The sequence below is a fragment of the Lagopus muta genome, chromosome 2, assembly GCF_023343835.1.
Source record: "Lagopus muta isolate bLagMut1 chromosome 2, bLagMut1 primary, whole genome shotgun sequence".
Classification (NCBI taxonomy): Eukaryota; Metazoa; Chordata; class Aves; order Galliformes; family Phasianidae; genus Lagopus; species Lagopus muta.
This window is the reverse complement of record NC_064434.1, coordinates 89,156,596-89,172,625: the sequence shown is the minus strand read 5'-3', so window position 1 is coordinate 89,172,625 and position 16,030 is coordinate 89,156,596. Positions and strand designations below refer to the sequence as shown.

General features: G+C 41.3%; 1 protein-coding gene across 3 annotated transcripts in view; it reads right to left on the bottom strand.

Annotated features, from left to right (window-relative positions):
* Positions 1 to 3,149: 3,149 nt before the first annotated feature.
* The window catches only part of SMYD2 (SET and MYND domain containing 2), a 28,549-nt gene continuing 15,668 nt past the window's right edge, over positions 3,150 to 16,030 (bottom strand). Inside the window, exons 6-13 of one of the 3 annotated variants that reach the window (XR_007375110.1) lie at positions 15,311 to 15,378; positions 13,582 to 13,684; positions 11,248 to 11,358; positions 9,364 to 9,484; positions 8,416 to 8,590; positions 6,966 to 7,074; positions 4,716 to 4,876; positions 3,150 to 4,317 (exon numbers count right to left, since the gene is read on the bottom strand). Coding sequence is in view for 1 of the 3 variants with exons in the window: in XM_048936070.1 (XP_048792027.1) it covers positions 4,796 to 4,876; positions 6,966 to 7,074; positions 8,416 to 8,590; positions 9,364 to 9,484; positions 11,248 to 11,358; positions 13,582 to 13,684; positions 15,311 to 15,378 (768 nt within the window). In the remaining 2 variants the exon portion in view is untranslated. Of the gene's footprint in view, positions 4,318 to 4,473; positions 4,877 to 6,965; positions 7,075 to 8,415; positions 8,591 to 9,363; positions 9,485 to 11,247; positions 11,359 to 13,581; positions 13,685 to 15,310; positions 15,379 to 16,030 lie in introns of those variants that run through there. The other 2 variants (XR_007375109.1, XM_048936070.1) reach the window with 2 other exon arrangements.

Sequence of the window (16,030 nt, the reverse complement as noted above, 5' to 3'; positions counted from 1 at the left end):
TTATCAGCCCCAAACCACTTGGGCAAATTTCCTGACCCTTTAGGGAGTGACAGGAAAACGTGTATTGTATCCAGTTTCATTGGTCATTGTAGGAGAGAAACCATCAGACTTAAAGCAGCAGTTCTGTTCAGTTTCTGGCCCGCAGACATAACAGCAGAATTCTTCAGCACAAGGGGAAGAAAATTTTGGGTTGCAGCATCACATATTTTTTAACCCTAAAACGTGACAGTGAGTAGGTTACAGTAGAACAGTTTCATCCATTTTGAGTGAAGTTTGGATTGAAAATCCTATTTGAAAAAGAAAAAAAAGCACCAATTCAAAGAAAATGGAATCACATTTGGATTGGAAACCAGCAGTCTTCTCCAAGGTTCCCATGTTGCAGTCTGGCACATTTAGCCTATGCTCCTTGGATTATTTTCTAGGAGAAAGCTCAGAGTGGATGACCCTTACTTGGGAATTCATTCTGTCTTCTCCTTTTCATGCACTTTTAATCTATATTTTCATTCACAATATTTAACAGCTTCTTTTTCTTTAAACTCATAACAGTGTTTGCGTTGAGGTTGATGGCATCACATTTTTGCTTAATGTTACGGTCAGAGCATTTCATGCTTAACGTTGTCTGAGTTTGAGGATGGGAGCTCACAGTTGAGTTGCTCACCAGCAGTCTGCCCAGCACTGCTGACATCCAGTTTCTGTCCTCCATGGGCTGCGCTGGAGAACAGTGGAGCTGTACATCAGCTGCTCAGGTCCTACTTGCTCCAGCTGCTGCCCAGGCCTGCCTTGGCACCTCTTGTCCTCGGTCAGCTGAGGTAAGACAGAGCTTGATCCCACAAACTTGTATTATATAGGTGTACAGCGACCCCAAATGCTCAGCCTTACTGGAAGTAGTTTTTCCTTGAATTAGTGGTTCGAATGAAAGGAGACTCACCTGTGGGTAGCAGGCATCTGTGGGGAAAATTCAGCAGTTATAAACCATACAGTGCTGCTCACAGCAGCCAACTTCCCAGCAGTTTTCTGAGATGACATGAAGACTGAATTAGCTGCTGTCAGTCTTGCTGACAGTCTAGGAGTTGTGCACTCAAAAAGCAGAAGTGTCAGTATGGCTGATCCCTGCTGTAGCAGCTCTCATACCTCACTGAGAGGTTAAATTGTGCTGCTGTTTTTAGGGGAAAGAATATACGTGGAACTCGAGGGTGGCACACATTTCATGAAATAAAGGGTGTATCGTACTGAAGGAGCAAATATTCATAACTGATCTTGCAAGGTAAAACACTGCATGAAAACTTAATCTCCATAAAAGTACTCCATAAAAACGTACACAGTTCTGCTGCTGTATGTATGGTTCAGTTGTGGAGTATGGATTTTGATGTCAACAACAGAAGGGCTACAGGGCCAAAATCCTGAAGGCAGCTGTCCCCAGCTCATTCTTAGCCTTTTGTAAACATTTTCCTCACAGAACTGAGGAAGCTCTTGCCATGTGAGAGAAGAGAGGAGGACATCAAGCATGCAGCCATGTGTAGCCTTGACTTGCAAGGACTGTGATTTGAGGAAGGGAACAGTTGGTTATTTGGGCTTTTGGGCCAACAAGAGAAGGCTGAGTTCTTAGCCACAGATAAATTCCTGTTAGATTCCTGTTAGATTGTGAAACAAAACAATACTGTGCAGCTTAAAAATAGCAGTGTTTATATAAATATTTAAAAGTGAATAGATTTTGTTAGATATTCTAAAACCAGTGAAATTCACTTGGTTCCTCTCAGCCATTTTTCAGCTGATGATTTTGTCATTGTTGAAGTGTTGATACTTTTGAGCTGCGCACACCTTAGCTGAGAGTTTCCCTGCTGCAGTAGTGGGACTTTGCCTTTGGAGAGTGGCCTGGAAGTCATGGGTAGAAGCTCTCATTGGAGAATCCCAGTACTCTTTAACAGTGAAAAAACCCTCCAAAAATCAAACAACCTATATTCATTTCAGGGATCTGCTCAAGTATTAGTGCTTAATAGTTTTGTTTTTCTTCTTCTAGATCATGTACTTAAAGACGGTCAGTGTTTTGGATTGAGTCTCTGTACTCAGACACTTCAGTGGAAGCAGTCCCTGATCAGGCAGGCGAGAGTGAGGAAGGCTTCCTATAAAATTCTTCCAGGACAGGCTGGTATTTGATGCTAAAGGAAGAAAGATAACTGAAGGTAGCACAGGGTTCAGTCCCAATAGCACAGCTGGCAATCAGTGATTTAGGGGCTTCCCAAGTTTTATATGTGTCCCAGTTTTTGTGTTTAAAAATCACTGATAGCTCCATCTTCAATGAATTGTTTTTAAACCCATTTATTCCTCTGGCCCTCACAACATCCTATGTTGGTGAGTCCCACAACTTAATTATACATAAATATGTAAGAACTTCCTTTTTGTGTGTGTTAAAAGTATTTTCTTGCTGCTACTCGGAATCTTTAATTAAAAAGAAAAAGCTTTTTAGTGCCAGAAACATTGTTAATAGTTTGTTAGTTGTTTACCCTGTTGAGATTGCTCCATATGGAAAACACGTTTTCCTCATTGGTTAAGTACCTTTCTTTTGATATTTTACAAAGGAGAAGAGTTTACACATGCAGATGACTGTAATATTCCCACATACAATTGTGTGGGTCATGTTAAATGAAATAACATGTTTAAATAAGTTTTATGTCACTGGATTTTACTGTCCTGTTTTACTTCAGTATTTTTATGCTTTGGTTGTATTTGTTCTGTAATTCTGTACATGACAGTTTAGCTCAAACAGTAACCTGAATCTCACACCCTCACTGTATGTATACATTTTGTAGAGAAATGGGGTATCAATTACATGCCCCTGCTGTCCCCCCATCTCCTGTTAGGGATGAATGGCAGAACTATGCTATGATATTGAAAGCCTTTTTTTAAAAAAAATAAATCTATGCATGCTATTTTATATCTTAATGTATTATTCTTATCAGTACATAAGCTTATGCTTGTCAGTTTTATCTTATGTATAGAACTGATTACTTTTGACAGTATTTTTGCACTGTTTCTTCTCTTTCTCTTTTTATAAAGTTCTATTCGGCATTAATTGACTGCAATATTTTTTTTACCCTTCACTGCCTTTATGTAAATAGAGCCTTTTCAAATATGAAAATGTTTTCCATCACTAAGTTGTTTTTTTTTTGGTAAGGCTGTCCTTCATATTCACAATATACAATAAACCATTTTTTTCAAGGAAAACAGTGCTTGAGTTCTTTCCTCTGCTGGTTAAGCATGGTCTGTATTTGCACCTTCTGTGCCTGTGTTAGTTTTCCATGTTAGCCTGATTGGCATAACTGAAGCTACACTGAGATCTGAAGAACCTTCTATAAATGGCACACCAGTGTCTCAAGGGAAAGCTACTTGTGCTTAAATTAAGCTGCTCTTCATTCTCTAATGTTGAGGTATAGCTCTGATCAGAGCCTGGACTTCTCACCTCTGACGTGAAGGTGCTATTTCCCTACACAAGGGTCTGCATGACAAGGTTAAGGTAGGCTTTTGAAATAGGCAGCTGGTACATCCTTTCTAGGCTTGTCTGTGGTTAAACGGTCCTGAATCTCTGGAATCGTAAGATCTGGTGCAGTTTTATGTATTCCACTACCAAGTGCTTGCTAAAGAGCACTGACAGCTTTCAGCAAAACGATCTGGTGAACCATTGCTCTGTAGGTGTTTTATTTTCAGAGGAACACTTACAAGTAAGAAAATAAGATACTTTTAAACAGGAGTGACGTGCTAGCTCTCACTGTACTTTCTAAGCCGTGAAAGCAGTAAAGAACAGTCATCTAGTTTTACTGTGCAATATACATAACTCTGAATGGTACTGGAAGTACCGAGCCACTCTCTCTTCCTCCTCTTCCTCCCTTCCTCCTTTAAAAAAAAAATCTCCTGCCATCAATCTAAAGAGAGGGGAAAAAAACTCCAGAGCCTTACAGATGTGTAAGGAAAGCAGATGTCCTCTGGATTATTTCCTCAGAAAAGGGTCTTGTCCCTCCACTAAGAGTAACAGCTAGTAGAATAGCTTTAACCCACTGTAATAAGTTTATCTTAACTCATAAGGGGGATTGAAATACCAGAAGTTGCACAATTCATATCTTGTGCAACGCTTCTGAGCTCTGAGACGGGTGCCAGCAGGCTCTGTGCATCGCATGCTGAGCTCCAGGTACTTACAGTGACAAATTCCTACCTGCTAGGAGCTGTGATGGACCTGCAGCTGAACTGCTGAGGGAAAGGTGGTGGCTTTCCTATACGACGCACAGAATTCATCGGCCCTTTTTCTCCTTTCTCTCAGCTAAGTCACTGCAAGCAAAAATGATTTGTGAAAAGAGAAACTGGATACTAAACCACAATAACAATAAAAACCATATGAGTTTTGCTCATAATTGGACAGATTAAAGGAGACCACTTAGGAGAAAGCGTCAAACTATTTGCAGTCGTGGAAGTGTACAAATGGAATCAAGAGAGGTCAAGACCACTTTATTTTACACTAATAAGATGCACATTAAAATCCTTAAAGAAAAATTGGCCATTTTTGCACGAGCAGTCGAGAGGCATATCCTCTAAGTAATCATGGCTGTTTCCTTCAAAAACAAACAACAAAAAAGGCAACTGTAGATTTGTAGAGGCTAGAAACATTTTGCAAACCCTACGTGTGTTTGTCATTCCAATTATAGGACAGAACTGTGTTCATACTCTACCGCTTTTCAAAGCGCTCCTGAAGGTTTCCATAACAAGGCTTTTTAAATAAAGGTTTGAAGGATTGCATAGATTCAAAGGCTCAGTGGTCCTCTAATTCCTTTTTGATCTCTGAAATGTATGGATGATCTTTCCCGTGTGCTACTTCCATGATGGCAATTGCCTATGAAGAGAGAAAAAAAAACAGTATTCACACAATTGATTCATATATAACACTAGGCTATAAATACTCTCTTTAGAGGTTTGAAGCAGTCTGACACCTCTAGCTACATTCTGTCCCCTTGTAGTCACAAACCCAGTAGGAAACGAAATGAAATTCAAAACTAAGTAATAAAGGTTTTTACATTCATGTAATACTTCTTTCATCCTACAGGATCCCAAAGCACCTTTCAAAATTATATTCCTGACAAAATTACTTTGAATGCAACCAGCTCCAGGACAGAGAACTGCATGTGGGGTGGGTAATATTCTGGCAGTATACTTAACCAGTATCAGACGGAAGCTCTATTCCTACCAATTCATCCTTCAGCTGCCAGAGCCACAAGTTAGTGGCTAGGCTAGTGCAGAAGTTGATAAAAGGTATATCAGACCTGATTCTGTAAACCCTTCCCTGGTTCCAGGGCCACCAATGCTTTAGGAAGGAAGCAGCTTTTGAAGTGAAAACCAGATCTCTTCAGCTTGAGGCTCTGCTGTGCCAGACTCCCTGCCACTTCACCTACAGATGGCTCTGTTCCTACCATTGAACATTCTGGACAGCCAAACCCAATGCCCTGCAACCTCCTGCCAATATCCACATTGCACTACAGAGTGGCTTACAGGAGGAAGATTTCCACTTGAGAAAAGGATAGCAGTGCCCCAGGCATGTGTAAGATGACACAACAGCAGACAGGACTGAAAAGAGTAAATTTGGAGCATCTGAGAATATTTAAAGACCACAGTGGTAAGATGAAGCAAAGAACTGCAGCACCCTGACAGTAACAACATTTAGTCATTTTCCCCTCAGGAAATTCTGTGGAATTATGCTCTTCTATTAGTTAAGTTGATACAACGGGAGCCTTAGGCTCTATCTCAGCTGCAGTGAGAAATGACTCCATCCCCCTCCTGCCCCTAAAGAAGTGACAGCCTTCTGGATGAGCTTCTGGAAAGTGACAGAGAACAATGGTTTTGTTTTTCCACTGAATTCTAAACCTCAGGGGCTGGGATAACTTTGGGCAGTCCCTGCAGGCAGCTTTTGGAAATGAGTCATAAGAAAATGTTTGTGTTAGGAAGCTAACTATGCCAACCACCCTACCTACAGCTCCCTCACTCCCCAGCCTGTGTTCACAGTGGCACCAACCCCAGTTTTAGTCAGAGCAGAAGCACCGCAGTGAAGACCCTGCACATAGCAGGGGGGTTGAAAGTAGATGATCATTGTGGTCCTTTTCAACCCAGGCCATTCTATGAAGAAAAACCTACGCTAATTTTGAATCAGCTGATGGATACATTTGAGAGTATTATATATACATTCCTGTACCATCCTCCACCATGGCTGTACAGATTTGCTGTTGCTGGCTAAAAAATTGCCAGCATCCAAAAATGTAAAAGAACCAAAAAAAAATCCGTGACATTCCACACCGAGCTGTTATATACTGCAGTAATTACTGATACTTAGGAAACAAAAATAAACACTTGTCCAACGACAGTAGGGGAAGAAAGTCAAGAAGCATGAAACAGAATAGTAAAAAAAATAAAGGAATAAAAAAAGAACAAGGAACAGACTTATAAAAAAGGGCAAAGAAAAATGTAAAATCTAATGCTGTATTTGCCAATTTGAGCATTACCATATGCATTGAATTCCCTTCAGCTATTTAAAAATCAATCGGATCCAGAACAAATAACCACCAAAAGCATACCTAGTTTAACTTGGATACAGAAATCACAGGCATCAGTGAAGCACTGTGTGCCTTTCATAAGAACCAAGTGTTTTTTTCTGTCCTTACCCTGCAAGTAAGGAGAAGCTGAAGTTCTGCTCCAATTGCACTAGCACAGCTCCAGCTCAGTGAAGATGTGTAACAGTGGAAGTCCACTGTGAAAAAATAAGGCTCCTTTTAATACAGAACAGACCCAGAGTGCAACTAAGCCAAAATTCCTGTAACCAAACATCTTAACAAATGCTGCCTTTTTCACCAAGCCAGGCTTACCAACAGTAGCATGTCACGTTCCAATGACTCTATGCCTGAATTGTTATTATTAATGAAGAAATCAGGAAATACCTTCTTCAGGGCTTTCTCTCCAGCTGGTCTGTTCTCCAGTGCCACGTACAGTCTCCCTAATTTCAGCCACATGGAGGCAACGTTCAGCGAGTAGGAGGGATAATGCTTACTGCAAAGGAGAAAGAAAATAGACTTTTTCAAACATAGCAGACCCAGAGCTCCCCCCTGCCCCCTGCTCTGCCTCTCCTGCCCCTGCCCATTTACTGCTCAGCCCCTGTGCTGTACTGCCAAGAGCCAGTGCCAGTTTTTTTCTAGGATGGCGCTGCCTGGCATTGGGAACTGAACTGAAGCTACCGTATGCCTCTGAACAGCTGTCAGATGGCAGTGACTTTCTGTCACTGGTTTTCATCTCTCCAGCTACAGAAAATGACTGCGTTGTTACCATTTTTCACCCTCTGCAGAAATAACTCTGCTTATCCCATAACGGTCAGTCTTTAATGGAAAGCTGGGGTCCCTCAACAAGGTATGCAGCACTTATCAGCCCCACACTTGCTTCTCACTGAGCTGACGGAGCTCAGTTCAGCAGAGCTGACCTGGAATGCCAGGCTTGGAGCCAGAAGAGCCGGGCAAGTCCCAGGGAAGATAAATAGTACAGAGTCCCCAGGGAGAAAGCACTGGCTCGTTCTCTGTATCACTGCTCTCTGCCAAGCGATCTGTGACTTGACGTTGGCATCTGCTCCACAGGGAGAGCTCCACTCATGCTCCTCCCAGCTGGCAGGAGAGTCAAGGCTCAAAGATGAGAATCTGCTTGGGAGACCCACTGGCAGGATCACATGCAGTGTGTAACTGGCTGGCTCTGGAGAATAAGACCACTGCTGTAAAAATACAAAAAAAGTATTGGGGAAAATACTAATTGTTTCCTACAGAGGTTATGTGCTGACTTGCTCCACACAGGGCTGCAGTCTGCCCGCTCTCCCCTGCCTCAAGCTCTAGGGCGGTGTGGAGAGCAGGATCGTGGGGCACCTTTAAGCTCAGCTCCAGCTCCCTCTGCTGCTCAGCGCCAGCCCTGGGCCCTGCCCTGCTCCTGCAGTTGCTGCTGAGAGAAGGAGCTAGGAGGGGGTGGGAAGCTGGCAGTAATACCCGGTTTTGCCTCCATGACTTTACACACAAATGGACTGCAGGCACACTTTAAAGCTCTGTTTTAGTGAAGTCTTCTTAGTAGGAGAATATTAAAAACAAAACCAACCAGAATTAGCACAGTACCCGTGGTAGGATAAATGCATTTTAAAACTCAAAGCATGAACTTCAGACTGAAGCTGTGTACTGTATGTCACACTCTGATAGTAACAAACTGCTGAATGCAAGCACTCCATTTCAAGCAGTGATGTCACAGGTAGTGCGTTTGTACATTAAGTACTCAGAGAAGCAATCTCTGCTCAGACTTGTTTTAGTTATTCAGATTACTGAATTGGAGCATTAAGGGGAAAAAAAAAAAAGGTCTCACATTTACCTGTATGGTCTGATAATTTTTTGCCCATAACGCAGTGCACCTTCCCAATCCTGCACATACAGACAGACACCCATGGCCTGGTACATCATATGTAACATGTAGACATTGCTGTCTTCAAACACTGCACCCATCTTATCCAAGCTGAGCTCACAGATCTCCAGTAATTCACTGGGAGGTATGCAGAAGTCAAGGAACCCAATGCACAGTTTCTGATCAGACAGCTACCAGATAATCTCAGGGAAAAAAAATGCCCTAACCTTATTCAGAATGGCTCTGAAAAGTCTTTTTTCTCTCGAAGGGCATCAATGCTTCTGTGCTACTTTGTGAGGTATTCCATGCTCAGAGGCACTGCTCATGAGATTATTCCCCCTCCTACCCAGATTTTCTACAAATGTAACCTTCGCATTTAAAAAAGCAACAAAGAAATTTGCTTTCCTGAGCCACTGCTGCTCCAGTGATCTGTCAGATGAAGGAGCAGTGAGATTCCCTGTGCGGTGGTTACTCAATCAGGTCTGCTTCTGGCCCAGTGCATCTTTCATTTTTGTCCCATCCCACCAGTCAGGACAGGTAGGCTAGTGACCACAAACAATAGCTGCAGCCTCACATGCAGTCCCTCAAAACCAGGGAACATTACTGCACACTAAAAAACACAACGTTGTGCTCATTCCAGGCTCTGGCTTGTTCTGTGCAGAGAATGTATGGCGTGCTATTAGAAACTGACAACTGCAAGGAACCAACAAACACAGGGTCCCACAGCCCCACACTTGCAATGCCAAACTGCCTCTCATCTCCAGAAGAGACAAGAGAACTCTCCAGGCATGACAAGGACAGAGGTATGTTTAACTTCTAGGTCATAGTACTTCTCCTCCAGGTACTTCTGAAGCAAGTCAGCACGTAAGCTTTAGGCTGTGGACCAAGCCAGTGGAGACAAGGTGAGACAAAGGATATATTTGTAGTGTTTGGCTCGTCTGAATTCCTCTATCACGTTCCTGGCATATTTGATCATGTCTCGTACCGCCTCTGCTGATGGAGGATCATTCAGCTTGCGGATTTTCAGTTTCTCTTTATCCTGAAGGAAACACAATGGATGTCATGAACGTGGGTTCCAAGCCCTACAAAAAAAGGTGCATCTGCTGCACAAAATTAATAAAAAGACACAGATGGAGACTTAAGCTTGTCGAAGAATGCAGAAACAAGGGTAGAATGTGCACCTGCAACTTTCTCTAAAACCATGGCTGGGAATCCTAGAATCCTCTGCCTCCCAGTTCATCTGCCACCCTCTACTTACACGAGGTCCCTTCTTCTGAAAGATCCAAGAGCTTTTCAATTTTGTGATGAAAGCAGCTTTACATAGAAAATTTTACTGCTTTTTGAGAGATTAGGGATTAAAATATATTTAGCTTTAAGGCTAGAAAAGCCCAAATACCTTAGGCTTTCCTCCATGTGATAGCTCAGTGGAAAACAGAATGATATTAAATGAGAAAAGTAGCCTTCATAATTACAAACAAAAATGTATTTCCACATGTTTTGTTATATACAACAAAATGGCTTTCTGCTGGACAGCTCCCTTTATTCTTATCTTTTTATCTAACTTATTACTTCATGAAGAGTCAGCTGCAATCTGGAGATAATCTTTTACTGTTTAAACCTCACACTGTTGCTAGATTTCTTTTAACCCTCATGATTTCAACTGTCAGCTAAATACAGAGAAGTCTTCCCAGCAGTGAAGGAGGCTGAGTGACAGGTGATTCCATGAGCAGCAAGTTACTAGAAATCACAGTGAAATCCTGGCTACTACTAATTCAGTGGCAAAATGATTGAGGTAACTGTGGGAGAAAACACAACTTCAGTGTCAACAAAATGGTCTCAAATGAGAATATTGAGTAGTATTTTGAAAAAAATTACAAAACACACTATGTAGAGGAAAGGAGATGGCTGGTCACTTTGGGTAGCAGCTCTTAAATGGGCACTTCTGTGAAAATGCAGAGAGGAAATGATCTAGAACTTGAGGATCATGAATTATGCCAGTCAGATCTACCTTGACTAGAATGACAGAATTGCTGCAAGAAGCTTAGTTCTCCTAGGACCTACACTGAAGGACAATCAACCAACTGGCAGAACAGGAACAGCTGTTGTTGATATTTGCTGAGTTCAGCTGCCTTTCCCTCCCATGACAAATGCTTTTGTTCAGAGTAACTAACACCCTGTTTTAAGGAACACTGTCTGCACATTTGCCTTTGTCCTTTGAAAGGCACCAAGTGATGTCCAACGAAAGTAAATCTGGCCTGTGACCCAACACTGTCCTGTCAGTGACAAGAATGATATGATGCTGTTTGCAGGAAATCCCATTTCACAAATTCTGCTGGGTCTCCAAATAATCCAGCAAAATCATACACGTAGAATTGACAGAGATGTCCTAACCAGGGACTATGGCAGAACTCCATGCCAGAACAGGGCCCCCAAAAATGCCCCAACCAAGGCTCACTGAGTCAGAAAACACGCAGTTACAAAACTCAGTTCTGATCTAAATTCTTTTGGCCAGGTAGCGTAGACACAGCATAATTACCTACTTCTAACAGAGTTTTTGTCTTCACTTTGTAGATCAACTTTAAATGAGCATCCACCTGGAAATTTTGTGATGCGTCATAATTGAAACGCCAGGAAAGAATGAGTATAAGAAAGTCTTACAGGCAGAAAAACAAAAAACAAGCCCTCTCTCTATTACCCTACTTTCCAACATTTAATTAAATCAGATAGAATATCACATCTAGGGAGCTGGGTAAGTGCCCTGACACTCAGAATCATTTCATGCCAATTTAATCCCGTTATTACCTTTTCCTTCATAGTGCACTCCCTGCAATCACAAGTGAAAAAATAGGAGTCTCTTAACCTGTCATTCCTGTCTTCTGTGGGATACAACAGGTCAATATAGCTGGTAAAAACCTAGGCAGCAAAAACAGAATAGTCAATGAAAAGCAGTACAAATACATGTATTTATTGCTACCAGTTCTGGAAATCATATTTAGTATGACTGACCCAATTCGTGAATCCCTGCAGCCATATCAACTGCCTCTCCCCTCACATTCCAAACCTCTCAGAAGCATTGGGAGTTGTCTTTTGTGAACACAACCTGACAAAGAAGTGTTTCCTTTCCTATTCAGTATGGAATTTCCCTCACATATTACGCTGGCTTAGATCCAGGAGAGGAAGATTCAGGTGTGGATAAGGAAACTGCAACACCATAAATATCAGACTCCTGTCAAGACTACAAAGAGATGCCGACTTTTCAGAAGTAAAATAATGACTTCAGGTATCCAGCCTGGTATAAATCACAGTGGCCTGGTTTTTTGGAGGCTGGAGTCTCAAATTTTTCCTTCTGAAAACTGAGTAAAATTGGGGCAACAACAGCCACTTTAGAAACTTAGGAGAAGACCTTTAGATCTCTGAAAAGAAGGCCCAGTGCTCCAGTTCTAGGAAGATGAACATCAAATTTACTTCAGTGGCAACACTTAAAGAAAACCTACTTTTGATCACTTTAAAAGCCTTTCACATGCACTGTTCTAAAGTTTCCCTTTATTTCAATGATCACCAGAAAAGAAACCCTTCAACTGGCTGTAGTGTTGTTTTTTTAAATGACATCTCCCTCAAGAAATATGCCATAGGGGATGCAGTTGATAACTCTGCAGACCAAGAAAGACTTTTAGTTTCATTTCCTCATCTTCAGTTATTTCAAAGTAAGATGCACATGTAATTTGATGTTACATACGCTCCCAATCTTTCTCTGTTATCTCACAGCTTCTCCCACACTCCCCTCCTCCCTTTCAAGCATGCAAAACGCAGGAACAGCATTTACAGCAACCACTTGGATTTCTGATGCAATGCCTATATTGAATCTGAAGGTGGAGACATAGGCCGTAAGACTGTGCTGGGCCCAAATAAAATCACTGGTCCACTTCTGTAAAATTCTTAAATGTCAGAAGAGAGACTGACTGCACAAAAGCAGTAAGGTCCTATAGAAGCGATGCAGCTTCGAAAACACTGTTTAACCAAAAGAAGATGTCAGCAAGGTAGAATGCTCCTCACTTCCACCTCTTATTGCTCTCCAAAATGCCTGAGACTCCATGGGAAAATTCCAAAACTGATTATTCTGTCCGTTACCACAGGGCATCTGTAGTGACTGCCAACACCACCACAGTGAAATCATAATAAACAGCACACTGAGAAGTTGCTCACCTGCATTACCTCTGTCCCAGCAACTGAAGTCACTCAGTCCACAATGGTGAACAGCTGCAATCCAGGAAAACCACCCCTATCACCTTCTCCAAAATTACTATTACACACTTCAGAAATCAGCTGGAGTTGTCAAAGTCAAATCTGAATTTGTTTTGATCAGCATTAGCTTTGAAGGCTAAATTAACCTTGTGGGCAAATGACCCACAATGAACCTCCACACAAACTCCATCCCCGGAGTATTCTCATCCCCTGTAGATACAGGAACAATTTCCCCAAGTCTGCCTAACTTACATATTCTTAATTTTAAAATAAAAAAAATAATAATATTAATTTTATTAAAGTAAAAATAAGCTCTGCAGCTGAAGATTTGCTGCCAAGTTCATTACTTGACTGAGAAAGTTTACCAGGGCCTTAGTTTATCCATCACTGTTCGGCTTTGCTCCAACTAAAAACATATTCTAGCTCTTTTGTGATTACACAGCTAAACTCTGCTGAGTGATATGACTGGACAGAGCATCCACAACACATGGGACTGAAACAGAAGTAAGAGAACTTATCTGTTCCCATTTACCTTGTTTATTCTGGCTTCACTTCCATTACTATTATACTGGGAGCTATTACAGCAGTAATAATTTTCTTTGATCTTGGAATTTCAAAGCACCAGCCAAACATCAGCAAATTAAGCCTCCTTTTACAGATGGATAAATTGAGACAGAGGCCAGCAGACATGCAGCGACTGATGCAGGTGCCCATCCCTTGTTTTAACACAAAATAGGATACCGCCTCCTAGAATCACTTCAGCCTTCCTGCACCACCATAAAACCACATCTCAGGCTTCTCTGAGAAACAAGAGATCCTTCCCCCCTTCTTATTAAACTGTCATCTAACTGGAACAAAGTCTGAAAGTGGGATACATTCAAGCAGTATACCTACCTCTTCTCCAGGTTCAATCTCTTTCACAGCTCTTACTTCAGCCACTGTCCCTTTGTAAGTTACGATCACATTTGGGCAACAGCTATGGTTCATCAGTGCAACACTGTAAAAGCACAAAAGTGAACATTTTTCCCTCTCCACCAAAAGCAACAGGCAGAAAGTTAAGCAAAACTTCACACAACAAACAAGCCTGAAAAGACCAAGTCAGTCTTCCTCTACAAACTGCTCTTAGTGAGGCTTAATATGAAGGTAACCTGGGGAAAATCTGTTGTGTTTTAATTTATCCTATCAATATGGAAAATGGCCATTTTAATGAATCACTGTAGTATCTTATTATAGCCAGACTAGGCAAGTTATTATTTTCCCATTCTTGTGCAACAGTACAGCTGACAGGGTATTTGCACACCTTAACTTCCAACAACCTATTTAGCTATTTGTAAGAAACAGACCATTTTCCTCTGAGAAGAAAGAAAGAGAAACCCACTTAGCTACAAGGAAACAAACAAATGCAGTTGCTAGACACATTTAAGATCAGTGTTAAAATTTTATCTCACTTCTTGCAAAGATAAACAGCTTCCATGCTTAAAGTGGGAAGAAGGAGATCTCTGTTTGATATACCAGCACACAAGTTACACAAAAAAGCTCAAGACTGCTATTGAAAAATACTTTCCTCTCATACTAAGCCAGGAAGTGCAATTTGCTGCTTATTTAAGATAAAATGTTGAATTTTAATTCTTTCTCTTCAGAGCTATTGAAATAATAATCATTGACAAACAAAGAATGGTGTTGCACTTGATTCCAAGTGATCCTGGTTTCATATTATTCTCTTCCCACCATGACCCTGTTCCTGGCCAAGATTTCATGGCCTCCAGGGATAAGAAATAAACACTCCAGCCCTCCTGAAGCATGGATCTGTATACAGCAATCAAACCCTTCTCTAACAGGGCACCAGGACATTTGAAATTGCTTTGACATAATTACTACTAATCCACACCTCACAGGGAAGCTGATGTAAGTAGAGCTGATAGCACTTGCAGTGTGGAGTTTGCAAAGAACAGAGGCAGAATGGGAAGTACAGACTTAAAGGGAAAAAAGTTACACAGCCTCACAGAGAGCTGTACCTCCCAATCCACAAACTGCAGTTAATGACTAACATCTGCAGTTTGTTTGTAAAGCTGAGGAGGTTGCACATATTTTTTCCCACTGTTGAAGCAACATAAAGCATGGCAGTTTATAAAACATCTGAGGAGGCTGAAAGAAGTTATGAAAAAGATTTATGCTTTGCAGAGGAACAAAGGTAGAAGGGATGGTTTTTTGCTAGCATCAGGTGAAGCATTATACCCAAGCAGTGCAGAAACCTGTGGATAAAGCAAGTCACTTAAAATCCTTTTCATTTAGCTTTGATCATTACTTGATGTCTCCGTCCAGAACCTGCTAGCCAAGTAAGTCTGTCTCCTACCAACCTGTGTATAGTTCACAGCCAGAACTACAGGACTTCAAAACAGATTCCAAGTACAATTTTACCAAGTTTACTAGATTTATAAGCAGAACTGCTGCAAATCACTGGCAGATTGAATTAGTTAACATATTTTAAACATGACAAATTAATACTAACTCTTTGATTTAATTTCTTTCAATACAGGCCTACTTCTAAACATGCGAAAGAGCCTTCGTTTGTTTTTAAATAAGTTGTTCTTATTTTTTTTTTTAAATATTAAACTTAACCTACTCAGGAAATATGGCTGATCCCAAATGAGACAGTTCTTCATCTTCAATCGTGAAACCATTGCAGTTAACCTAAGAAAAAAGAGAAAGAGATTAACTCACATTCTGGTCAACTTACATCACATTCCCATACTTAAAAGTTAACAGCCACCATTTGCTTACAGTTTTCTTTACATCTCAGCAGTATTCATGGAGAAATTACATGACATCTCAAACAGTGAAGTGAGGACAAAATCCATCTCCAAAGGAACGTGCAGGACTACAAAGAACTGTCATTCCAATACTTGCTTCTGCTCAGGACACAGCACCAAAGGGATTACACCTCAAAATGCCAATCAAGGGAAACGAGGCTTGAACAAAGCACCACAAAGAGTGTCCAACAAAGCAGACCACTGCAAACATCACGTGTAACAACAACAGGACAAGGAGATCTCAATTGGTCATTGCCAACAACGGGCTGAAACAGAACTTGCATGCAAGGAACAACACAGGGATGAGTAGCAGCAAACTCAGCCAGGCTGGGGCACTGCAGAGCTTTGAAGGAGCATGTGTTACTGAAATGTGGCACACTGAGGATGTCAGCTGGTCAAAGGCTGCAAGTATGAGCTACAGCTGAAGCAGACATGAAGAACATAGGAATAGACTAGAACCTCATATAGGCATAGAAGAGGACAGAAAAAGAACAGAATGCTTGAGGAAGCATAATAGTGATTTAATCAGAGAC